The sequence below is a fragment of the Ipomoea nil genome, unplaced genomic scaffold (assembly GCF_001879475.1).
Source record: "Ipomoea nil cultivar Tokyo-kokei standard unplaced genomic scaffold, Asagao_1.1 scaffold1770, whole genome shotgun sequence".
Taxonomy (NCBI): Eukaryota; Viridiplantae; Streptophyta; class Magnoliopsida; order Solanales; family Convolvulaceae; genus Ipomoea; species Ipomoea nil.
In genome coordinates this window covers 3294039-3318995 of record NW_017618198.1, presented here as the reverse complement: position 1 = coordinate 3318995, position 24957 = coordinate 3294039, and the positions used below count along the sequence as shown (strand labels likewise).

The window sequence follows — 24957 nt, the reverse complement described above, 5'->3', positions numbered from 1 at the left end:
CCTTAATTTTTCCGTTAAATATTATCTTTTCCGTTAATTTCTGTTAGTTCACTGTTAACTTACTCATTGATTTCAATAAGAAAGGTCTTAGGTTCAAACCACATCCCAATCAAAGTTGGCATAATTAGTACTCTATTTTACTCTTATTAAATTAATAATAATTTAGTAGCTACGACAAAAAATAAAACATATGCATTTCTTTAATTTAGAATTATGTGTTTATAATGTCTTTAGTAAAAAAAAATTCATTATCAATAAATTAAATAAGAGAAGTAATTTCATTAGCTATATTGTATTTATTTTTCTCCAATATAAAATTTCTTTACATTCAAATTCATCAATTGATTATATTCGTTACAATTGTCCCAACAATGTCGTTGTTCAAAAAAAAATATTCATTATCAATAAATTAATTAAGAGAAATAATTTTATTGGTTATATTGTCTTTATATTACATTGTCTATTATCTTTTTTTGTGCACTATTTTTTAATTAAATATCAAAGTTATAATACAAAATAATGATATATATTTATTTATCATCAAGTATTTTATTAATACCATAAAAAAAATTAAAAAATATAATTAATAAAGTCAATCATATTAACTACTTGAGCGATTTGTTGACAAAAAGAGTATTCAAATCACACAACAAATTGAAGTGAGAACTACCCCGCAATGTCCTTGTTTGACAATCAGCAGTTAGCTCTTCAATATTAGTATATATTTAATATTTTATGCCCTAATTTTTATTTGCTCTCCCTTATATCCCGTATTTGGTTTCAACTATACCTATACAATTATTTTATTGACAATTATAATCAATCTTGACTATATTATCTTGCATTTGTAAACTTAGAATTGTTTATTTAAATACGCAAATTTAACATTCAATTATCTATGCATGAACAATTCTAATATAATCTTGTGTGCCTTGATATACTTTAAAGCACTTATTTTTTAAAAAATAAAAAATATTGAGCATTATCCCGTAAAAGATTAGTTATTAGTATAAATGACTAATAATATAACCTGGCACCTTCTTTAGATCTCTCTGATTCACATTTTTCTGGCTCCTATATATATCCCTCATTTCCAAGGTTTCTCTCCACCTAAAACACGTAACCCTGTTCCTTCTTCCTCTGGTCCCTTCCAACCTTCCCCCAAAACTAAAGAAAAAAAAAATGGCTGGAACCGTGGTCGTGGTTTTTGATCTCGACAAGACCATTATCGACTTGGACAGCGATAACTGGCTTGTGGATGAGTTGGGTTTCACTGATCTCTTCAACCACCTCCTTCCTACCATGCCATGGAACTCTGTCATGGTTAGTATATATATATATATATATATATATATATATATATATGTAGTTTAGCCCCTGGAAATTATGAAATTTCCGACCAGTGATCTTAAAAAGTAAAAAGTCTTGTTCCGACCATTTTTGGTATTCGGAAAAACCTTTGTTGCTATTTTCGATCACTTTTTACTTTTGACTTGATTTATGATCACTGTCTGTTTGGTGGTCGAAAATTTCATAATTTCCGTGCGCGTTTACTTGGATCGATTCTCCACCTTCTTTCTATTTCTTGATTTGTATCTGTTGTTGCAGGACAAGATGATGAATGAGATCCACGCGAAGGGGAAGAAGATTGAGGACATTGAAGAGGTTCTCAGACGGACTCCGATTCATCCCCGGATAGTTCCTGCCATTAAATCAGCTTATGCTTTAGGGTAATAATGTGCAAACTTTCACTTCTTTCCCCCCACCCCCTTCGTTTTTTTTCCTGTTACTGAAATGCAGGTTTTCCAGGTGTGAATTGAGGATAGTGAGCGATGCAAACCTGTTCTACATAGAAACAATCTTGAAACACCACGGCATAAGCGAATGCTTCTCGGAAATCTACTCAAACCCGGGCTATGTGGACGAGGAAGGCAGGCTAAGAATCCGCCCGTACCATGATTTCCACTCTTCTCCCCACGGCTGCAACAATATTAATGTTTGCCCTCCCAACATGTGCAAGGTATACTCAAATTAATCTTGTTCTGATCTACACATAAAGAGGAGAAGAACAACGCTACTAATTAAGCTAGCTTTGATTAGGGAAATAATATTTGATATATATGCATGCAAAGGGAAATATATATTCTGATGTGATTAGAACATTCCAAATGTATGTATGTCCCACAATACCTTCAAAGGCAATCATGTAACAGTAAACAACAGAATTCCCTTAAAAAAAAAAAAAAAAAAAAAGTAACAGTACAACAATAGCAGTGATTGGTTGGCAAGTTTTTTGCACTTTTACTCCCATAACTATACTGAGTATCAGGATTGATCCACGACTTTCAAATCTTGCAATATCGGTCCACAATTATAGTTTGTTTGTTTGTTTTTTTTTTTTTTTTTGCAAAAATGGTCATTTCGGCCCATTTTCTGCCAATTTTCCTGCCTGCTTTTGCCAGAAATTGACGGAAAATGGGCCGGAAGGACCATTTTTGAAAAAAAAAATTTAAAAAAAAAAAAAATTAGTCGTGGACCGAGATTGCAAGGTTTGAAAATTGTGGATCAATTCTGATAGTGTCACTATAGTCGTGGGACCAAAAGTACAAAAAATTCTTGTTCTAACGGGGTAGTGTAAGTTAGGGTTTAAATCTCATTGGAAATTTAGGAATTATTAGGAAACCTAGACCGATCAGTGATAAAAATCCCTTATGTGCAGAGTGTAAAGGTAAGGAGTGGAACCCTAGGGACTGACCGAATGTGATTTACCTCTTCCAACGCTGCTTGGAGAGCAGGATAGGGGTTTTGGAGGCTTAGAATTTGTTTGATATAAATTGAGAAACTATCAGTGAGTGAATAGGGGGCAGACATATTAATTATTAATTTAATAAATTTATTCTAGCTAATCAAGGTTTTATTATACTATTGTTAACAACATATATACAGGGTAAGATTATAGAAATGATTGAAGGCTCCTTGGGTAAGGAAGGGAAGAAAAGAATGATCTACCTTGGTGATGGGGCTGGTGATTTCTGCCCCAGCCTGAAGCTGAAAGAGGGAGACTTTATGATGCCAAGGAAAGATTTCCCAGTGTGGAAATTGATAACCGAAAACCGGATGCTCTTAAAGGCTGAGATTCATGAATGGAGTGACGGTGAAGAGCTCGAGCGCGTCCTGCTTCATCTCATTAACAAGATAATCTGCACAGAAGAAGAAGAAGAGAGCCAATTCTTACCTGCAGCTGAAACCAAGTTCCAGCAGACACCTCACGAGGCCTTACCTAAAGCTATCCCTGTGCCTTTTTAGTACAGTGCAGGTAGGCCGGCCGGCCGGCCGTCAAATTAAAATTAAAGTTACTAGCTAGCTAGTTCGCCCTGATGGACCAATGTTGTAGCACCCATGCTTTACTTACTGAACTGAAACAATAAAGAGGCAAGTAGTCAACGTGCGTGTAGGTGACAAACCTTAAAATGGGGCGTTTGCTTCAAGTTATATACTATAACTAAAGTTATATTTACTTGGAAATATATGATTCACATGTTTGGTTTAAATTATGTAATTTCTCCGGAGAATATAACATAATCTCCATAATAAGGTTTTTAGCTATTGTAAGGGAATGTGAAATACTCACCCATTTCTTAAGTATTATCACATTCCCTCGTCTTATTGTTAATTTTGTTATTTTAATCCACTGTCTTAGTTAATTATTGTTCAAGCTTTTAGTTAATTACTTTTAAATCATTTACTTCTATATTTTACCTTTATTTTATTTATTTATTTATTTTAATTTTGAAATTTATTAAAATACATAAAAATAAGTTAACCATATTCAAGTAAAATAACCACCATAACATTAAAAAAAAAAAAAAAAAAAAAAAACTCTTCAACCAAAGAGATTACAGATTTATATTACATAAACATGTTTATATATATTATATGCGCAATTACTTTTGATGGGCTCCAAGCAACACGTGGACTATAATCTTTTTTTTTCTTTTTTCTTTTTTTTTGGAATAAGGGTCAAATAGACCACACAACTGCACACCAAAGTGCAATTAGGCCATTGAACTAAAAAAGAATGCAATTGAGCCATTGAACAACACAAAAAAAATGCAATTTAGCCCAAAATGACTTGTTTACCTGGTGTAGCAAGTTACCGATTTTAAAATTAATTTTTTTAAAAAAATTTTAATAAATAAATAATTAAAATATTAAAAAAAAAAAAAAAAAAAAAACAGAAACTGCCGGCCGAAGATGAATCGTCTCCGGCCGCCATTTTTTTAATATTTTAATTATTTATTTATTAAAAATTAATTTTAAAATTGGTAACTTGCTACTCTAGGTAAACAAGTCATTTTGGGCTAAATTGCATGTTTTTGTGTTGTTCAATGGCTTAATTGCATTCTTTTTTAGTTCAATGGCCTAATTGCATTTTGGTGTGCAGTTGAGTGGCCTATTTGACCCTTATTCTTTTTTTTTTTTTACACTTTCGGCTTCCCAAGGCCGAATCATGGGCCATATGGATTCGGCCTTGGTGGCCGAATCATGAGCTGGGCACGAGCCATACATGGATTCGGCCTCAAAGGCTGAATCATGTTTCGGTTCACTGGTTGATTCTGGTTAGCATAACCAGAATCGTTTGCCCTCCTCTGGACCGTTACGAGTTTTAATTCAAGAATTAATTCTCACGATTAATGGTCAGCTGTTACAACAGTTTTTGAACTTATTTAATATTAGTGTAAATGCCAACTTAATTATTTTAAATGTGTGCAAATGCGATTTAGTGTGTTTGCACATATTTAATGCGCGTTCGCACACACTTAATCTAATCTAGACCATTAAAAAATATTATATGGATGCACATGATGTGTTCTCACATTCTCACCTAAGCACATGTTCTCACTGGAACCCTACTATATATATATATATATATATATATATATATATATATATATATATATATATATATATTACTCCGTATTTTGTGATTAAATCGACTTGGTTCTTTTTTCCTACATGTGTGTGTGAGATAACTTGAACGATGTCGTATGGATATTGCTGATTATATGATTTTTGGGAAATCAACGGTCGGCAAACACAACTGTTAAAATAACGAGTATATGAGAAAATAGAGAGAATATGGGTATTGTATTGCTGAATATTTTGGGCTAGGAGCTTTACAAAGAATAAAAATGCTTCATATTGAGAGTCCTTGTTATATTATGAAATAATAAGTTCAATCTTCATTATATTATAAATAATAAGCCTAATCATATTGAAACTCCTTCATTGTCCCGCTTTGGGCCTCCCTATTAGGCTTCATTGATCTAGTTATTCTCATGGGCCGATCCATTCAGTCAATCAGGGTACAGTGGTACACCATTCATTAGATATGATATATGATATATACACGTACGAGTAGCATAAATTAGATATAAATTAGATATATATATATGGACAGATTGGGTTGGGAACGGGTAATTTGGATTTGGATATCCCGGGATTCCCAGGCTCCCAGCTGTGGAGGCATTGATTCTTTGGAATGAAAGAATTTGAAAAAATTTAAAACAACTACTACTTGTAAAGAATTATGACTATTTCGAAAAAAAAAAGAAAAAGAATATATTACACATGCCTACTTTGAAATTGCCATTATGATGTTTGGTATATTATTAGTACGATCAAATTGAATATATTTCTTTTATGGATCGGAATATACTTAATAATATACGTAAATTGGTATTAATGTATTATTATGCTCGAATATTTAAAACAAATTACGTAGAATATGTGCTCTAGGACCGTATTCTTAGTTTATTCATCAAATATATATACTTTCAAGATTTGAATCCATTTGCATACTTGGTAATATACTTATTTAATTTAAACTAATTGTTTTATATAATTTCTAATATAAAATAAAGAACATAATATTTAGTACCTTCTTTTTTTTTTTTTTTGTCGAAATACAAAATATTCTCACACACACACACACAAAAAAAAAAAAAAAAAAAAAAAAAAAAAAAGAAGAAGAAGAAGAAGAAGAAGAAAAACACTGCCAATTGATTGAATTGAATGGGAAATTAAATTAGACAATTGACAATAGACATAACTATATAATAAGACAATTACTTGTAATTGTCAAGTAGTGAACGTGGAGTTGTATGGCACCTGCCTGCTTCCAAACTAAAACATCTGTTTAACACTAAAAATTAGGCATATTTCCGCTGATAAAGATTTATATCTTCCTCACTAAAAGACATTCGCAAACGCTAAAAGAAGAAAAAAGAAAAAAAGAAAAAAAAAACGTGTAGGGGTTTCAAATCCTTGATATGCAAAATTCATAAAGAGAATCTTTAAATTGTTGAATGTGACTAAGATTTGCACGGGTAACACAATATCATCCACATAAACTGTACCATTTCAGCCATATCCCTCTTAACTATTTCTTTTTTTTTTATAAAAAAAATAAATAAATAAATAAATCAGGTTTCTCAGCTTACTATATCTTGGGTCTATGTATATGCTCTAAGTAGGGATGACAATTTGCCCTGTTCCTGACAGGGATCTTTGATCCCTGTCTCGAGAGGGACACTAGGACATGGATGGAGAAAATTTTCGAAAAACGGGGACGGAAATACCCCTCCCTGCACCGTTGCCATCCCTTGCTCTAAGGCCCATGAATGAGGTAAATTTTGAATTATCCAAGTAATTCCATGTTTTCACTACCCGTACACTTTATTCATAAATGATTTTCACTATTACTAATTGATCAAAATCTTTTTATGTTTTTAATGGGGTTTAAACTCTCACCTTATCACGGAAAGAAAAATTAAACGTTGATTGAACGAACATTTCAATTGTGTTACGTGACTATTTCTTTCCTTCTTGCTATATCGGCCACCGGATCTGGAGTTCCATTGATGCTATCGGTGCACATTATAATAGCCTTCATCAATAAACAAAACAAAACAAAAACCATTTGAAGAGCTTTTATTCAAAAAATTAATAAAATAAATCAAACAGAAAATATTACAGTACATTTTTTTTTGGGGGGTGGTGTCGGTGTCATTATTCTTCTTCTCGTGAAGTAGACAAGTGTATAGATTATGCAAAGAAAATTTTAAAAGAAAAGAAACCAATTTTTCGCAAATCTTCTTATTGTGAAAGACATGCACTGGAAAAAAAAAAACACTCCAAAATACTGTAATAATTAATAATTATTGGGTGACCTATGACCTCCTTGTAACGTTTTATCCGTTACTATTATTATAACATTAGGATAAATTATGATAATATTTAGTATTTGATATGTGGTGCAACACTAATAACCTAATAGCTAATAACCTAATAGCTAGACTACTATTATTATTAGGAGTCTAATTAGGGTTTAGGAGACCTAAAGACAATCAACCACAATGACGACCAATGGTTATATAAGGTGGTCACTAGTCCTCTCAGTGCTCATATTACATCCTTCATACACCATCTAGAGAGAGCTGAGTAAAGTGAGAGACAAAATACTCGTTATCTCTGCAGCAGTCTGGATCGCTCAAACTATGGCGGGAGGTTAGTCAGTCCTGTTCTGTTATCACATATTATATGATGCATGTGATATATTTAGTCTAACACTCCTAATATAGAGTTGGGAATTTAACTTTTAAAATCGAAAAAACACTCCTAATATAGAGTTGGGAATTTAACTTTTAAAATCGAAAAAAAAAAAGAGAAAAGAATTATAAAGTAAAAGAAACAATAATAATTACTTAAAAGTATACAATCATTATTCCACTCAAACAAACATAAAGGTGTAATGAGCAGTAATGGAAAATTATATCACGGACTAGCTACATCAAAATCACATAAGAGAAATAGCAGAGCCCACAGCCATTTATTTTCTAGCATATATATAACCAACAAAACCAAATATTTATAAGAGTAGAATACATGCAAACAAAGTTTAAAAAGGGGTAATAAATATTTCTTGTTATGTTACTTTGAAAAGATTTCAAAATATATGTCTATTTACCATGCTCTAGACTTTTTCTATTTATTGAGACCAACAATCATTAAACGATATCAGTTAGAGCTTTTTAATGATATATTTTTTATATATTAATTTTATTTTATTTTTAAATGAAAACGAGAAAAATAAATGTAAGTAAGACAAAAAAAAAAAAGGTATGCCTTGGGTGCATGCACCCTGGTCCATAATATAGACGTTGCATAAAAATAATACTAAAAGTTTATAAGAATGACACTAATTAGTAGATGAAAGTCTTATTTAAAAATTATTTATAGCAATAGGATGGGGTTTAATTTCCATCATAAATATTGGAGATTTAGATTTTAGTTAGATTTTTTGTGCGCAAAAATTTATATTTTGACTTGATTTACCTTCTCATAAGTCTAGTGATATGTTCATAGGGTCCATGACCACTAATTAGTCAATTATCACTCATATATACTATTCTCTAGGGACATGTTATAATGACCCGTTAAGGCATGAAACTTAAACGATTTCTTAACGGGTTAACCTAATAATGACTTGAGACACATGTTAATAATAAACACTAACTCATTATTTTTGGAGCGTTATGCTGTGCAACCGTATGCACCATGCAAGGTACACACGGAATCAAATCCATAATTATGTTCAGTGATTTGTGAATACAGAGTTTAACAATTAAGAATATAAATATTGAAAATTATGAACATAGAATTTTGTAATTGTAAATATAAGTTCAATAATTATGAATTTATAGTATAAAAATTATGAATCTAATTTTGTGTGCACTGGTGCATTCGGTTGCACGGCATAATTTGCCATTATTTTTGTGTTCGATTTTGTATCGTATTAACAGATCATCTTGATACTAGAAGCGACCAACGCACATTATGTCCTTAAAGCCGCAAAGCAAAGTTAGCCAGCTGCCCTGCCGAAATTCACAGCCGCCGGAACCAGGAGGTTTCAAGAACCGTCGCTGCATAGAATTAAATGTACTGCCCCCACCCAGAATACTCTGTCATATTCATTTCCTCTGCCTAAAAAGCCCATTCAATGCTGACCATAGATCATCCGAGAAAATCCAACGGCCAGAATCACAAAGACCTATTTGCTACGAGGATTACTACATCTCTAACAGTAACACCACACCCCTTCCCAAAGAATAGGAAAAATAGTAATTTAGGTCGCCCCAAGAATCGTTCTCTGTACAACAAACACCAAATATGGCCAAATAATATTCCCTTGGCATCTTCTCTCTAATTCACTTTTTCTGTTCTATATATATCTCTCTATCTCTCTACCCAAAACACAAACACACACACGTAGCCCCCTCCCTGTCTCCCTTTTTCTCTTGTCCCTTTCGAACCTCAAGAAAACCAAAAAACACTAACAAATGGCCGGAATCGTCGTGGTTTTTGATTTTGACAAGACCATTATCGACGTGGACAGCGACAACTGGGTTGTGGATGGGTTGGGTTTCACTGATCGCTTCAACCAACTCCTCCCCACCATGCCATGGAACTCTGTCATGGTTAATTACTTCATCTTTTCATTTCATTTCTCTCCGATCGTCAGTGTTGCTTGCTCTGATAGATTTCTTGATTTGATATTTATTATGGCAGGACAAGATGATGAATGAGATGCACGAGAAGGGGAAGAAGATGGAGGACATTGAAGAGGTTCTCAAACGGACGCCGATCCATCCCCGGATTGTTCCTGCCATCAAATCAGCTTATGCTTTAGGGTAATCATATATATATTAATGTATTTGGTCTATCTATCTGATTATAATCATTAAACTTTCATTTTTGAATGCATGTTGTGTGGACGGGTGTTTTCATCATTTCCAGGTGTGAGTTGAGAATAGTGAGCGATGCGAACCTGTTCTACATAGAAACGATCTTGAAACACCACGCCATTGGCGAATGCTTCTCGGAGATCTACACAAACCCGGGGTTTGTTGACGAGGAAGGCCGGCTAAGAATCCGCCCTTACCATGATTTCCACTCTTCTCCCCACGGCTGCAACAATGTCTGCCCACCCAACATGTGCAAGGTATACTCAAATATAATTGCATGATATATATGCATGCAAAGGGAAATATTGTGATGTGGTTAGAATATTCCCTGTTTCAACATTATTCAATTATTATTAACTTTTACAGAAACTAAAACAAATTACTAAAACTGGGATTCTGGTAGGTTGGTTGCTCCATATGTCCCACAGTACAGTACAACAATAGCAGTGGCTAAATAGACATATTGTTATTATTATTATTATTCTTTTTCACTCCAAACAACACATGGGCTGCTTGGTTCGCAGACTCTTATTCTAATCAAGGATTTATTCTTACCTACAGGGTAAGATTATAGAGAGGATTCAAGGGTCCTTGGCTAAGGAAGGGAAGAAAAGAATGATTTACCTTGGTGACGGGGCGGGTGATTTCTGCCCGAGCCTGAAGCTGAAAGAGGTAGACTTTGTGATGCCAAGGAAAGATTTCCCAGTGTGGAAATTGATAACCGAAAACCGGATGGCCTTGAAGGCTGAGATTCATGAATGGAGTGACGGTGAAGAGCTCGAGTGCGTTCTGCTTAATCTCATTGACAAGATCTGCACAGAAGAAGAGAGCCAGTTGTTACCGGCGGCTCAATCCAAGTTTCAGACGGTTTCAATCAAGACTCACAAGGCCATGCCAAAAGCTATCCCGGTTCCCTTTTAGTGCAGGCCGGCTAATTAAAGTTGCTTTGTTTTCTGTTGAATCTATTGCTATCCCTGTTTCCTTTTACTGCAGGCCAGGCAAATTAAGGTTGCTTTGTTTTTCTGTTGAAACTATTGCGTCATGTAGCCTACTAGCTCATTCTGATGGACCAATATGTTGTAGCCATGCTTTAGTTACTGAACTGAAACAAGAAAGAGGCCAGTACTCACCTGAGCCCTATTTTTATGATTAACATGCAAATAATAAATTCAATAGTTCTCAAAAGATCAGAGTTAATTTTGATTATTGGAATGTTTTGTTTTCTGCCTCTTGGGGTCTCCTATGGGAATAAGCTTCCTCTCTTTAGACATGACACCAACCTTCATGGATCCTATGAAACACATTCCGATTTCCTACATGAGATAAACTCTCACCTAGTTTACAAGAAAATTACATTTCAATATTAATATTCTCATCAAGTTGACACCAGGTCAACACTCACATGCAAACATCTGAAAACGTGAACATACAAACAACCATGGTTTTCTTCTTGAGAGCACACACTAAATAATGTAGTCAGACCACTGAGATATAAACGAAGTATGATCCATGGACTCCCCAGGGACATCTTCATGAACTTTAGGCTGTTCCTTCCCACCCACGAGCCTTGCAGGACTTCCAACCGCCGTGGTCCATGGTGGCACATCACCCAGCACCACTGACCCAGCTCCTATCTTCGCTCCCTCACCAATCTTTACGTTTCCCAGTATGGTTGCCCCAGCGCCAATCAAGACTCCATCTCCAATTTTAGGATGCCTATCACCACTAGTCTTCCCGGTTCCACCTAATGTCACATGATGTAGCATGGACACATTGTTCCCCACGACTGCTGTCTCTCCAATCACCACTCCAGTCGCGTGGTCCAGCAATATCCCTTTGCCTATCCTTGCTGCAGGATGTATATCCACCGAGAACACATCTGCTATCCTAGATTGTAGTGACAGAGCTATTGGTTTCCTGTTCTGTAGCCATAACTTATGTGCCACCCTATGAGCCTATATTTGGGGGAAGAAAAAAAAAGAAAAAGAAAAATCAGCAATAACCATCAGCTAAATTGTGGTTGTGTTTGGCAAGGATTTCTCTAAAAACAAGAATATGTACTGTGCCAAACTTTTTACCACATTCAAGTCAGTAGTTACACCAGTAATATATTAAGAAACTTGAAATTGAAAATGGATTATTTACACTCATACTCATAAAGGATAGGGTTAATTCCACATTTCCACCGTAGACCTGTAATTAGAAGTTTCACTTTATCCACCTATAATTATTAAATAACTACTGTACTTACCTAGACAAACAGTTAAATTTAAATATTAAGAACCCATCAAAGTACATGACTAGGAAAATCCTACAAGTGCATTGATTAGTGTATTCCAATTACTTAATTGTTCATTTACAAAAGAAAAGTTGAGTAGATCAAAAATTGCTCATCAATCTCACTGTGTGTATCGTCGTAGGAATACAAACAAGAAAATTTTTGGGACTCAATGGGTGATAAGATTTAGCTAGCTAGAGAAAGATAGAAGATTATCTCTAGTATGTGCTAAAAGGGAAAAATACTAATTGAACTATCAAATCCTTAACCAGGTTTCTACTCAGCAGCTCCACTGCCACTTTACTTCTCTAACCTGTTATTTATGAAGTGTTGAAGCAGCCGTTTGCAAGAGGTTCAACAACTCAAAATAAATAACAAATTCTCCGGACTCTCTCTGTTGGTTTTTTGTTTCAACTCAGTTTAACTACTTTTGATTTCTATGTTTCTGAAATTGAATTTTTTTAGTAGATTTGAATAATTCTCTTACCTTCAATTTTTTGTGTGTATGCATATGAGTGATTGAGTGCACATTCTCTACTTATGATTAGGTTATAGATTGTGTGATTAAGTTGTTAATCTAATTTAACTTGTTTGGTTTAATTATAATTGGATTTACATAATTACACTCCATTGATAATATGCTTATGCTTTATCTTTTAATCTCTTTGTAGTTTGTATAATTGTGTGTTGAATTCAGGAAAAATCTTATTGCATTACACACAACAGATGGAAGCATAGAATTATTGAAAACCTAGAAAAAAATACCTTCACTCTGCGAAAAACCCTAATAAAAAGGAGAGAAATAGTTACCTGAATGGCTAAGAAGCCCTTGTAATTCAAAAGGCAGTGAGCGAAGGAAATGCAAGCAGGGTCGCGGACACGGGCGGCGCACAAGTCGGCGACGGTGGCTGCGCGGAGGGAGGGATCGGAGGAGAAGGTGTTGAGGAAGAGATCATAGAGGAGCGTGGAGAGGAGGGTGGAGGAGCAGAGCTTGTTTCCGAGATGGAAGGAGAGGGAGCGAGACAGGGAGGAGTGAGAAACTATGGTGGAGTAGAGGTAGCTCGCCAGCGCCGGCTCCGATTCGGCGTCACGCTTCGCCTCGTCCCTGATCTCCGACCACACCCGGCCCTCGGCGTCAGCTTCTCCGCCGTTGCAGCATACCGTGAGGTGTTGTACACGCGCGTTGAGTTCCTGGACTGGCATCGGCACTTTTTTTTTTTTTTTTTTGTTGCTTTTCGCGAACAAGAATGGTAAATGTCTGGAATTTTATACTGCAAATAAAACAATTTTTTTTAAAAAAAAATGCATTTCCCTCGGAAAATACTATATATTCGGAGTATTTCTTGTGAATGGGCGAATGGCAGCTTATAGGTTTTAAAACTTTCAAGTATGAATATTTGTCTCTTAGGGTCCGTTTGGAAAGCAGGAAAATGACTTCTGGAAAATGACTTCTGGAAAATATTTTCCGGAAAATGAGTTTTTTTCCAGAAAACATTTTCCTTTACCGTGTTTGGTTGCATTCTGGAAAACTGTTTTTGTGTGTTTGGTTCATTTTCTGGAAAATGAGTGGAATTGTATAATTAAACATTTAAATTATTTTATTTAGAATATTATAACATGTCTAATAATATATAATAATATAATAATAATTTTAAATATAATAAAAAAAATACGGAGTAACTAATAATATATCAAAAATATTATGGTGGTGGTGGTGGTGGTGTAGTGGTAGTGGTGTTATTTGTTATATAATAATAATAGTAATAGTTATAATAATAATAATAATAATTGGTGGTGGCAGTGGTAGCGGTGGTATGGTGGTGGTGGTGGTGGCGGTGGTAGCGGTGGTATGGTCGTGGTGGTGGTGGCGGCGGCAGTGTGATGGTGGTGGTGGCGGTGGTTGCGGTGGCGGCGGCGGTAGCGGCGGTGTGATGGTGGTGGTGGTAGCGGTGGTTGCGGTGGTATGGTGGTGGTGGTGGCGGCGGTGGTATGGTGGCGGCGACGGTGGTTGCAATGGTATGGTGGTGGTGGCGACGGCGGCGATGGTGGTAGTGGTGGTGTGATGGTGGTGGCGGCGGCGGCGGTGGTAGTGGTGGTGGTGGCGGCAGCGACGGTGGTTGCGGTGGTGGCGGCGGTGGTGATAGTGGTGGTGGTGTGGTGGCGGTGGTGGCAGTGGTTGTGGTTGCGGTGGTATGATGGTGGTGGTGGTATGGTATTGATGGTGTTGGTGGTGGTAGTGGTTGCGGTGGTATGGTGTTGGTGGTGGTAGTGGTGGTGGTGGTGTGGTGGCGGCGACAGTAGTGGTAGTGTGGTGGCGGTGGTGGCGGCGACAGTAGTGGTGGTGATGGTGGTAGTGAGGTGGTGGTGGTATGGTGTTGATGTTGGTGGTGGTGTGATGTTGGTGTAAAAGTTGGAAAATGACTTCCCCCAAAAAAAAGGGGAAGTCATTTTCCTCCAAAATAAGCCTATTTTCCAAAGTCAACGGAAAATGATTTCCGTTGACTTGATTTTCCATGCACAACCAAACAATGGAAACTTGGAAAATGATTTCCAGAACTCATTTTTCAGGTTTCCAAACACACCCTTAGTTTGAATTGATCAATAATTATTAGTAATTTATGTTGATTTATTTTAGCGGATTTCATTTAAAATATTTTTTTTTAAATGTAGCAGCAAGCTTTTATAAGAATGTTTTGATTAAAATTAAATTTATTTATATGTAGTAGTTTGGAGATTTTTTGATAAGATCTTGATAAGAATTAAACTTATAATCATCTAATTATGATAAGCTTGAGCAAGGAATTCATTCTAGAACTAATGTTGCACTACTAATTTAGAAAATGAGAATTAGTTTCCATAAGTTTCGAAGGCTCTTCATACTCCACTACCTTCTCCTAGAAATTCTTAGGATATTCTATTAATATATCACTCATATACAAATGAAGAGGACTTGTGCTTTGATCACAAGTCTTGCGTTTTCACAAGTTTCACTTATTACTCCTCTTTCTATTTCAACGAGTAGAGATGTTGGGATGAATAAAAATGATATTCTCTTCTCCAACTGGATGTAGACTTGTGAATGCTTCTTGTATCTACCAAAATCTTTCTTGATCTTGAATTGTAGCACTTTCTCTCTCACTGGTATATTGGTTTACTTGAAAACAATTTCACACTTCTTGTGCAAATGCTCTTGTAGCACTTTGTTCGTTTGAGAGAAACAAAATTCAAATGTTTTTGTCCATTGTGCAATGACCAATGGTAGGTTGAAATTCGATCCTCAGCTCCTCGAATAACCCGTGATCCCACCATAGATTCAAAATCTTGTGGTTTCTAGTTGAGACAACGCTGACTTTCCATAGGTAATTTGTGAAACCTACTGGGATAAAAAATGTACATCCCGCGACTATATACAAATGTAACTTCCTTTGTACGATCAATCACATATACAATATGGTTGTGATTGAAAAGTGCCGGGTAGATATGTAGATTAGAGAATACATTCTCAATCTTGAATTCTTTTTTGATTGTAACACGATAGAATGCTCCGTTACAACAAAAGTAAAATATTGGGAATCTGTTATTTCTAACGTTCAATTGCAATTGATGTAATACTGAAAAAAGAATAAAACGAATTGAAGATTACCGAAATTAGAGCTTGAAACACATGGTATCAGAATTCGTTAACAAAAGGTATCAGAGCATATTGACACATAGTATCAAAGTATGTTAACACATGGTATACACAATATTACTACTTATAAAGTTATCTCTGCCTTCAGGATAACCACTTTTCTTTAGAACCCTGTAACTCTGTAAGATATGGCTCAAGATCGCCGTCCTAAATTTTAACATGATATGCATAAAGCTCAGTAGCATAAAACGCAACCAGAATCCGAGTTTCATCCAAAAACTCATCGGAAAACCCTATGTCACCATTGTTATTAATGAGAGTAGGAATTTGTTTCTTATCAAATCGATCTAGCAAATACATCCTTTTCTCCTGTGTTGACAATTTGATGTTGAAACTAAAGACAAACTTAGGGTACTAACTTCGTGAGTCCCTAATGAACAAATATATATGACCGCTAAGAAAAAAGTGACATAATGTGACAGACTATGTACATGATCAAGTGCGAGAGGTGGGAGGCAATGGTTTTAAAGTAATCTCTGATGGGGTCAAAATACTGAAAACACAATTGCTCCTTGACCCTATGCTGATAAAGTTGATTATTATTCACTGAGAGTAGGAAAATCTTATCCTCAGCTTCTCGAATAACCCATAATCCCACCAAAGATTCAAAATCCCGTGGTTTGTGGTCGAGACAACGCTGACTTTCAATAAGTAATTTGTGAAACCTACTGGGATAAAAAATGTACTTCCCGCGGCTATATACAAACGTAACTCCATCTGTGCCACCAACCGCATATACAATATGGTTGTGATTGAAAAGTGTCTGATAGATAGGGAGATTAGAGAATACATGTTCAATCTTAAATTCTTTTTCGATTGTAACACAGTAGAGTGCTCTGTTACAACATAAGTAAACATATTGGGAATCTGCCATTTCTAGCGTTCAATTGCAATTGATGTTGTACTGGAAAAATAACAAAAGGAATTTAATATTATCGAAATTAAAGCTTGATACACATGGTATCAGAACTTGTTAATACATGGTATCAGAGCATATTGACACTTGGTATCAGAGCATATTAACACATAGTATCAGAGTGTGTTAACACATGGTATACACACTATTCCTAGTTATAAAGTTATCCATGCTTTCAGGATAACAACTTTCCTTTAGAACCCTATAAGATATGGGATCAAGATCACCGTTCTAGATTCTAACATGATATGCATAAAGCTCAGTACCATAAAAGGCAATCAGAACTTGAGTTTCATCCAAAAACTAATCTGAAAACCCTATGTCACCATTCTGACTAAAGAGATGAGGAATTTGTTTCTTATCAAATCGATACAACAAATACATCATCTTCTCTTATGTTGAGAATCTGATGTTGAAACTAAAGACACACTTAGGGTACTTACTTCGTGTGTCCCTAATGAACAAATATATATATATATATATATATATATATATATATATGGCTGCTAATAAAAAAAAAAGTAACTAAATGTGACAGTAAGACTAAGTACATAATCAGGTGCGAGAGGGGATGTAAGGGTTTCAAAGTAATCTATGATGGGGTCAAAATACTGAAAACACAATTGCCCCTTGACCCTATGCTGATAAAGTTGATTATTATTCACAGAGAGTAGAAAAATCCGATCCTCAGCTCCTCGAATAATCCGTGATCCCACCATAGATTCAAACGTTTGTGGTCGAGACAACACTCACTATATCATAATGAAATCTATCATATTCGAAGGTTTCATAGAGTTTCCTTTTCTATAAACCCTAGGTTTTCAAGGATGTGATCTAAAGAATAAGATTTCATCTTAAAAGGATAAAGAGAAGTAGAGATGCCATCTTCCATCTTAAACTTATATACTACAAACTATTTAATTCCATGATATATTGTTCATCTTCATCTTCATCTTAATCTGACCAACTATTCATAGTGTTTACAATTTTATATACTAATCATACTGTTTAGTGTTTACTATACTGTTGCACTGCCAGCGTTTCCAATTGCCTCCATTGCATAATCAATGAACAATACCAATCTATAAAATTGTAATTTTTCAAAATAAAGACAGTCTGTAAATAAAAATAAACACAAATTCTATACCTATAAATTAAAGTTAAAACTTCAGACCTCAAAACTTTATTGAATTAGAATACAACAACAAAACTAAGTTTATGATGAATCAATTAAGAACATGCTTGCTTTTTGGATTAGAATACAGTTACAGAACTAAGTTTACACTAAATTTACTGAAAAACATGACCATTGCACATTTTACACAAATCAAAAGTCATGTAAAATGTTTCTCGTGTGCTTCATATTATCATGAGATCAAATCCCAAAATCAGCCAAGATTAATGCCAAATAACAATATAGACGCCCAACAGAATAACATAATCAGATATATTTCCAATTATCTAATAATCAACTCCTTTGACAACAGTATTTATATAGTAAGTAAATTTTGAATGACAATAATTAAGATTTAGTAAACACAAAGGCTGCAAAAAAAGAATTCCCACACAGTTGTATTGAAATTAATTCTCAACAGGAAAACCAAATCTGCATAAATTCAATCCATCAAAACTTACATTGACAAGATGAATTACACAATGCGTGCAGGTACATATGCATTCCCTCAAAATATGCTAATATCATCTATATCATTTTCAGATAAGAAGGAGAACATAATTGTGAATTTGACTAAAATAAAAATTTAAGAACATGGCCGTCACTACAAGAAAATTGTTCATTAGTGAGAGGTAAAACCGTCACTAAAAAAATTAAAAATCATTATAAAAGACTTTGAATGACGGAAAATTTACTGTCAACAGCCGTCGTTATTTCATCCGAGGTTAAAAACAAATAGTGACGGGATATGATACCATCATTAATAAGCATATAGTGATAATATATTTACCGTAACTAAAACGCTCTTTTTGTGACCAAGAATCCCGTCACTAATACAACTACTCACTAACATAATTTCGTCTCATTGTATTCTTCTAATGATGGAAAATCCCGTCATTAATATTAGGCACAAGTGTCAAATAGGTCAATCTACTACTGCTAAGTGCTCAATTTCCACCACGAACTAAATTAAGTGTCAAATAGGTCCATCTATGAGTTAAATTTGTTCAATTGACTTTTTTTTTTTTTTTTTTTTTTTTTACAATTACCTATTTAATTATTAAAATAAATAAATAAAATTAAATTTAAAAAAAAAAAAAGAAAAAAAAAGAATACAGCCACCTGCTGTCCTCGCCGGACAGCCGGTGGCTGCCATTTCAAAGACAGCCGATGGCTGTATTTTTTTATTTTTTATTTTTAATAATTTTTAAATTATTTTGAAATTATTTTTTTAATAATTGAATTGGTAACCTGCAAAAAAAAAAAATTCAATTACTTGCAAAAAAAAAAAAAAAACAAATTGAACAAATTTAGTAGGTAAGTGTGGTTAATTAGCCTTTAATTTAGTTTATGGTGGGAATTGAGCACTTGACAATAGTACATGGGCCTATTTGACACTTCTCGCTTAATATTATTATTTACTAACAAAAATTTTCCTCATTATATTAGATTTTGTCCGTCACTAAAAATTACCGGAGTATAATTTAGTGTCAAATATTATTTTTCTAATTTTGTATATATTGTTACTTCTTATTAAGTATTAATTTTTGTAATACATTTTTTTCTCATTAATCAATATTATGTTATGTTGTAACTATAGATAGTGTTGGTAAAAATTTAAATTTTTACCATAATGTAATCAAAGTAAACTCGATCAATACATTAAAAGACTTCATCATCACTACCAAAATGAAACATTTCATACAACTTTGTAAAGACTAAAGGCAAAGAAACTAATATAACAAATAGCCATAGTAATGTATATGTTGGCTAAGCTATTTTGAAATGTGAGACTGTACAAATAAACATGTTTAGTTTAGACAAAATCAACCCCAAAGTAAAAATGTCCAATTTACCTCATACACAAAAATTGTTACTTTCAATGTGGTGTTAGGTATGCCCTTTTTCATCAATAATTTTGCTATCTGGTAGATAAAAATAGTCAAGGACAATATACTCAATATAATTGAATATTAATAATTTGCAATTAAAGATCACGCATGCACTTTCACATATCAAAGGTGTATATTAAAGCATTTAACTCACAATTCAACCAATCCCGCCAGATAGATGAGGAGCTAAGAAATACATTCATAAAACTTTAACTCAAGAAAAAATTAGCAAACTTTAAATGAAGAAAAATTTAAAGTAACTCCTCCCTAATGCAAAATGTAAATTATATATATTGTCATGAGACAATTTAATGACAATTAAAAAAAAAAACAAAACAAAACAGTGAGATGTCAGGCAAAAAAATAATACGGAGTAAAAAATTGTGAATGCCTTGTGCGCTCGATGCACAAAGAAGGAGAATTTTTTTTACTTTTCTCTCTCATCTTGGACCCACAAAAAATTATTTCTCTTTCAAATTAATTTTTTTTTTATCTCTTTTATTTCTTCTCTCCTCCAAATCATCATCTCTCACTTTCAACTCAAAAAAATCATGAAAATGCACTAATGATAATGTTTTAAGGGGTGTTTGGTTCACGGAATGTGAGAATGTTAGATTTTTGTGTTTGGTTTAAAACTAAAGTATGTAAATAAGATAACGGTAATAAGACAAATTAATTAAAATGCCAAAAGCTCAAAATTAGTAATAAGACAAGGTAATGTAAAATTACCTAAAAAATTGAGAGGTATCTCACATTTCTTTCCAATAGCTAAAAATTTAATTTAGAGATTATATGATATTCTTTGAGAATATCTACTATACTAATAAGAGCCCAAGAGAGTTAGGCCTATAATGGGTAAAAAAAATGGCGGTCACAGATTTTAATCAAATGAATGGCTCAGATTAATTAAAAGATTGATCAGATTTAAATTTTACACTTAAATTTCCTAAAATACCCACACACCGTTACTAATTCCGTTAAAATTTTAAGAATTGCCGTAATTCACCGTTAACTTACTCATTGATTTCAATAAAAAAATGTCTTAGGTTCGAACCTCATCACAATCAAAGTTGGCATAATTAGTACTCTATTTTACTCTTATTAAATTATATAAATAATAATTTAGTAGTTATATTGCATTCAAAAAAAAAAAAAATTTAGTAGTTATATCAATCAATTAAATAAGAGAAATAATTTTATTAGTTATATTGTCTTTATTTTTCTTCAATATAAAAATTCTTTATATTCAAATTTATTAATTGATTATATTCGCCTACATTATCCTTACAATGTCTTTATTCAGTGAAAAAAAAAATTATTAATTATCAATAAATTAATTAAAAGAAATATTTTCATTAGTTATATTGTCTTTATTTTTCTCAAATGTAAAAATTTTTACATTCAAATTCATCAATTGATTATATTCACTACATTATCTATTATCTTTTTTGTGCACTATTTTTCTAATTAAATATCAAAATTATAATACAAAATAATGCTATATATTTATTTACCAAGTATTTTATTAATACCATGAAAAAATTTAAAAAATATAATTAATAAAGCCAACCATATTAACTACTTGAGAGATTTTGTGACAACGAGAGTATTCAAATCACACAACAAATTGAAGTGAGAACTACCTCGCAATGTCCTTGTTTGACAATCAGTAGTTAGCGGATTATACTAGCGGATTTGACCAGCGAATTTATTTAATTATTAACATTGGGTAGAAAAAATGACCGCCAAATTATTAAATCAAATGAATGGTTCATATTGTTCAAGTTTTAATTTTTTCTTTTAAGATTTTCTAATTTATCCTTAATTATATGATTATCCATTTAAATTTTCTGTTAATTCACCGTTAGTCTAATTCTAATATTAAAGTCTAATATAGAATTATAACTACACCATTAATCTAATTCTAATATTAAAGTCTTAATAGAACTTAACCACAAATCCTAATGTCGGAATCTCCTCAAACAATATTAGTATATATTTAATATTCTATGTCCTAATTTTTATTTGTTCTCCCTTATGTCCCGTATTTGGTTTCAACCATACCTATACAATTATTTTATTGACAATTATAATCAATCTTGACTATATTATCTTGCATTTGTAAACTTAGAATTACCTATTTAACCCGCACGAGCTTAGCTCAATGGTTTAGTGGGTAGTATTTGGGAGAAGAAACGAAGGTTTTTGAACCTCGGCGGCGGCAGTGGCGGAATTATGTCCAAAGTGGGCAGATTCCTTGTGCGTATCAGCATTTGGCCCTGTCTGCTGAACCATTGAGTCACCGTGATTTACAACTTCCCACAATGCTCTGTCGAGTCGGAGTGTGGGGGGCCCTTGGGGTTGGGGACTCAACCTTTGGGAGAAGAATTACCTATTTAAATACGCAAATTCAACCTTCAATTATCTATGCATGAACAATTTCAATATAATCCTGTCTTAATATACTTTAAAGTACTTATTTAAAAAAAAAAGCATTGGGCATTATCCCAATCGCGCAATGCGCGTAAAAAACTAGTTACATAATATGAACCAAATAGTATTGCACATCTCCCTTTTTTTGTTAAAAAGAAACAACACAAAAACATTTTTTTTTTTATTCTTCAAAAAAAAAACATTTAAAAATTTCGTACGTTTCTAGAGGGAGAAAATAGTTTTTCCAAAAAAAAATCGTGAATCACATGTGACATGTAACGATCTGAAAATTAACATTCTGACAATGATGGATTCTTTCCAAATGATATTAAAGAGCAATAATATCCGAATTGTTATACATATTTATTTTAATATGTGGTCATTATTTTATTATGATATTAAAGAACATACTTAGGTTATTTGTGTATACACCGTTATCTCATGGGTATATATACAAACATTATTAATGAATCACATGGGTATATATACAAACATTATTAATGAAATGGGTTAGCTAGCCTGGTGATACAATTTCACAAGACTCAGATTAAGTTTTGATTTACAACACCGTTATCAATGAATGAGTTCTACTATATAGACTCCTAAATAATACTTTTTAAATTTTTATTCTCTGATGTGTCTCTTTTGTGACAGACAGATAAATTATTTTTTTCCCTATCTTTTATATGTAAGAGTAAAAGTTAAAGTACAAAATGAGAGTACATGTAGTATTTTTCTTAATGAATTTCTTTGATTTCAAAAGAAAAAAAAAACAGTAAATTGATTGCGTGATGGTGGTGGGACTGTATAAATGTATAAACTGTTGTGAAATAAGAAAATGGAAGGTTAAGGGGTCGTTTACTTCATTTTTCTGTTTTTTCATTTCTAGTTTTTCATTTCTCCAATTCTCCAGTTTTCCTTCTCCATTCCTCCAGTTTTCCATTTCTCCAATTTTCTAATTTTCATTCTCCATTCTTTCAGTTTTTCATTTCTCTCATTTTTTGATTTAGAATAATAATATTATTATTATGTAAAAAAAAATCGTCGGTGGTTATTTAAGGTGTATGACTACGTAAAAAATTAATTAAGGTATGTGCGATGGTTATTTAAAAGCATGTTGTCTATTAAATGACGTAGTATAACAAATATATAAGATGGTGGTTATTTTAAAAACATCCGTCTATTAATAACTTAGGGACGAAAAATGCAATTTTTCCTAATAATAATAATAATAATAATAATAATAATAATAATAATCAAAGTAGTAATAATAATAATACTCAAAAAATAATAATAATAATCAAAGAAATTAAAGAAGAAGAGAAAGAAAAAATGCAATTTTTCCTAATAATAATAATAATAATAATAATAATAATAATAATAATAATAATAATAATAATAATAATAATAATAATAATAATAATCAAAGTAGTAATAATAATAATATTCAAATAATAATAATAATAATAATAATAATAATAATAATAATAATAATCAAAGAAATTAAAGAATAAGAGAAAGAAAAGTAGTGACAAGTGTGTATTAATAATGAATTAAAGAAGAAGAGCCTCAGCCCTCACTCAGGCGCTGCCCGTTGATAAAGGAAAACACACTCCAACAGGATTCAAAACCAAGACCCCAAGGTCAAGAGACACTGTTCAACTGCTATTTTCATTCCTCCATTTGGAGATGTTTGTTTTAGTTCTCTCCAAATTCTCCAAATTCCTTAAGGAATTTGGGGAATGGAAATAGAATATGAATTTGGAGGAGTAAATTTAGTAAACAAGTTTTTCATTTTCCATTTTTCCACTTCTCTAATTCTCTATTTTTTTTAAAAATCCTCCAATTTTCCATTTTAGTAAACAACCCCTAAACCATTGCCTTTTATTTGTTGGAGGATAAAAAAAGATAAAAGATGAAAATATCTTTTTTTCCTTTTCTTCCCTCTTGTAATCGTCTCTCCCTCTCTCTTTATATTGTACTCAACACTCAATACAACTCACTGCATTTTTCCCATTCTCTCTTCCTCTCCATAGCTTCAACATGTAATTGCTTAGTTTCCGATATGGTATCAGAGCCACCACGGTGGTTCACTTACGCCGCCGCCGCCGGCATCAGAGAGTCCAATCGAAGAAGCCATTCGACGACTCCTGATGCTCGATCGTTTTTGCGATCTTCTCCGATCAATTCGCAGAGGAACATCGCTACGCAGAGTAGCAATAAATCTATTGTTCGCGCATCGCGAATCAGTCCGATTGCTACGCAGAGTAGTCGATCATCAACAACGATTCCGCAGAGGAATCCACAAGATAAGGAGACTCGAATCTCCCCGGCGATCTCCACAGTCGTTCCGCAGCGGAAGGAAGGAATTGATCTGCCGAATGAGATTCTCAATTTGAAGAAGACGGAGCAGTTCTCCGATTCTCAATCTGAAGAAGACGGAGCAGTTCTCCGAAGCAGTTCTCCGATTCTCAATCAGACGGAGCAGTTCTCCGGTCCAGCCAAAGCGGTTGCGTATCTCGATAGGAAATTCGTTCAGAGAAATAGTTGTTCGTGTGTGGAGTCGAGTTCTGCAGTTTTTGAAAGTGCGATCGAGCTGAAGTTGTCTATAAACAATGAGGTTTTCGATGACAACTCGTCGGCATACCTTGAGCTTCAGTCGGATATTCTCCAGGAGAGTTCCGGTTTAGATTTCTTCGATTATAGTTCGTCGATATGTGAAAAATTCTGCAGGTCAACCTATGCTCCGGAAGACTCATCATACTCT

At 33.5% G+C, this 24957-nt stretch overlaps 3 protein-coding genes across 4 annotated transcripts; 2 read left to right on the top strand and 1 right to left on the bottom strand.

Annotated features, from left to right (window-relative positions):
* The first annotated feature begins 1081 nt into the window (after positions 1-1081).
* LOC109192379 (inorganic pyrophosphatase 2-like) lies at positions 1082-3556 on the top strand. Of its 2 annotated transcripts, XR_002056090.1 has the most exons (5): positions 1082-1323; positions 1609-1730; positions 1810-2020; positions 2947-3390; positions 3433-3556. XR_002056090.1 is itself a non-coding variant. In XM_019342994.1 (4 exons), the coding sequence occupies exons 1-4, from the start codon at positions 1183-1185 to the stop codon at positions 3304-3306; spliced, it is 834 nt and encodes a 277-aa protein (XP_019198539.1). In that variant the 5' UTR covers positions 1082-1182; the 3' UTR covers positions 3307-3444. The 2 variants fall into 2 exon arrangements, 1 of the variants encoding a protein (XP_019198539.1); XM_019342994.1 differs by having other exon boundaries at positions 2947-3444.
* Positions 3557-9217: 5661 nt separating this feature from the next.
* LOC109192380 (inorganic pyrophosphatase 1-like) lies at positions 9218-10966 on the top strand. Its single transcript, XM_019342995.1, has 4 exons — positions 9218-9539; positions 9631-9752; positions 9859-10063; positions 10368-10966. The coding sequence occupies exons 1-4, from the start codon at positions 9402-9404 to the stop codon at positions 10725-10727; spliced, it is 825 nt and encodes a 274-aa protein (XP_019198540.1). The 5' UTR covers positions 9218-9401; the 3' UTR covers positions 10728-10966.
* Positions 10967-10979: 13 nt separating this feature from the next.
* Positions 10980-13340, bottom strand: LOC109192378 (serine acetyltransferase 5-like). Its single transcript, XM_019342993.1, has 3 exons — positions 12895-13340; positions 11242-11761; positions 10980-11205 (listed from the first exon to the last, which is right to left on the bottom strand). Exons 1-2 carry the CDS (start codon positions 13285-13287, stop codon positions 11270-11272), a joined length of 885 nt encoding a protein of 294 aa, XP_019198538.1. The 5' UTR covers positions 13288-13340; the 3' UTR covers positions 10980-11205; positions 11242-11269.
* Positions 13341-24957: the final 11617 nt, after the last annotated feature.

Excerpts from the sequence above, each read along its gene's own strand:
- LOC109192379 (XM_019342994.1), top strand. The coding sequence starts at position 1,183 with ATGGCTGGAACCGTGGTCGTGGTTTTTGATCTCGACAAGACCATTATC. Across the intron at positions 1,324-1,608 it reads TGCCATGGAACTCTGTCATG|GACAAGATGATGAATGAGAT; the intron begins GTTAGTATATAT and ends CTGTTGTTGCAG. Across the intron at positions 1,731-1,809 it reads AAATCAGCTTATGCTTTAGG|GTGTGAATTGAGGATAGTGA; the intron begins GTAATAATGTGC and ends CAGGTTTTCCAG.
- LOC109192380 (XM_019342995.1), top strand. The coding sequence starts at position 9,402 with ATGGCCGGAATCGTCGTGGTTTTTGATTTTGACAAGACCATTATCGAC. Across the intron at positions 9,540-9,630 it reads TGCCATGGAACTCTGTCATG|GACAAGATGATGAATGAGAT; the intron begins GTTAATTACTTC and ends TTATTATGGCAG. Across the intron at positions 9,753-9,858 it reads AAATCAGCTTATGCTTTAGG|GTGTGAGTTGAGAATAGTGA; the intron begins GTAATCATATAT and ends CATCATTTCCAG.
- LOC109192378 (XM_019342993.1), bottom strand. The coding sequence starts at position 13,287 with ATGCCAGTCCAGGAACTCAACGCGCGTGTACAACACCTCACGGTATGC. Across the intron at positions 11,762-12,894 it reads AGGGCTTCTTAGCCATTCAG|GCTCATAGGGTGGCACATAA; the intron begins GTAACTATTTCT and ends CCCCAAATATAG.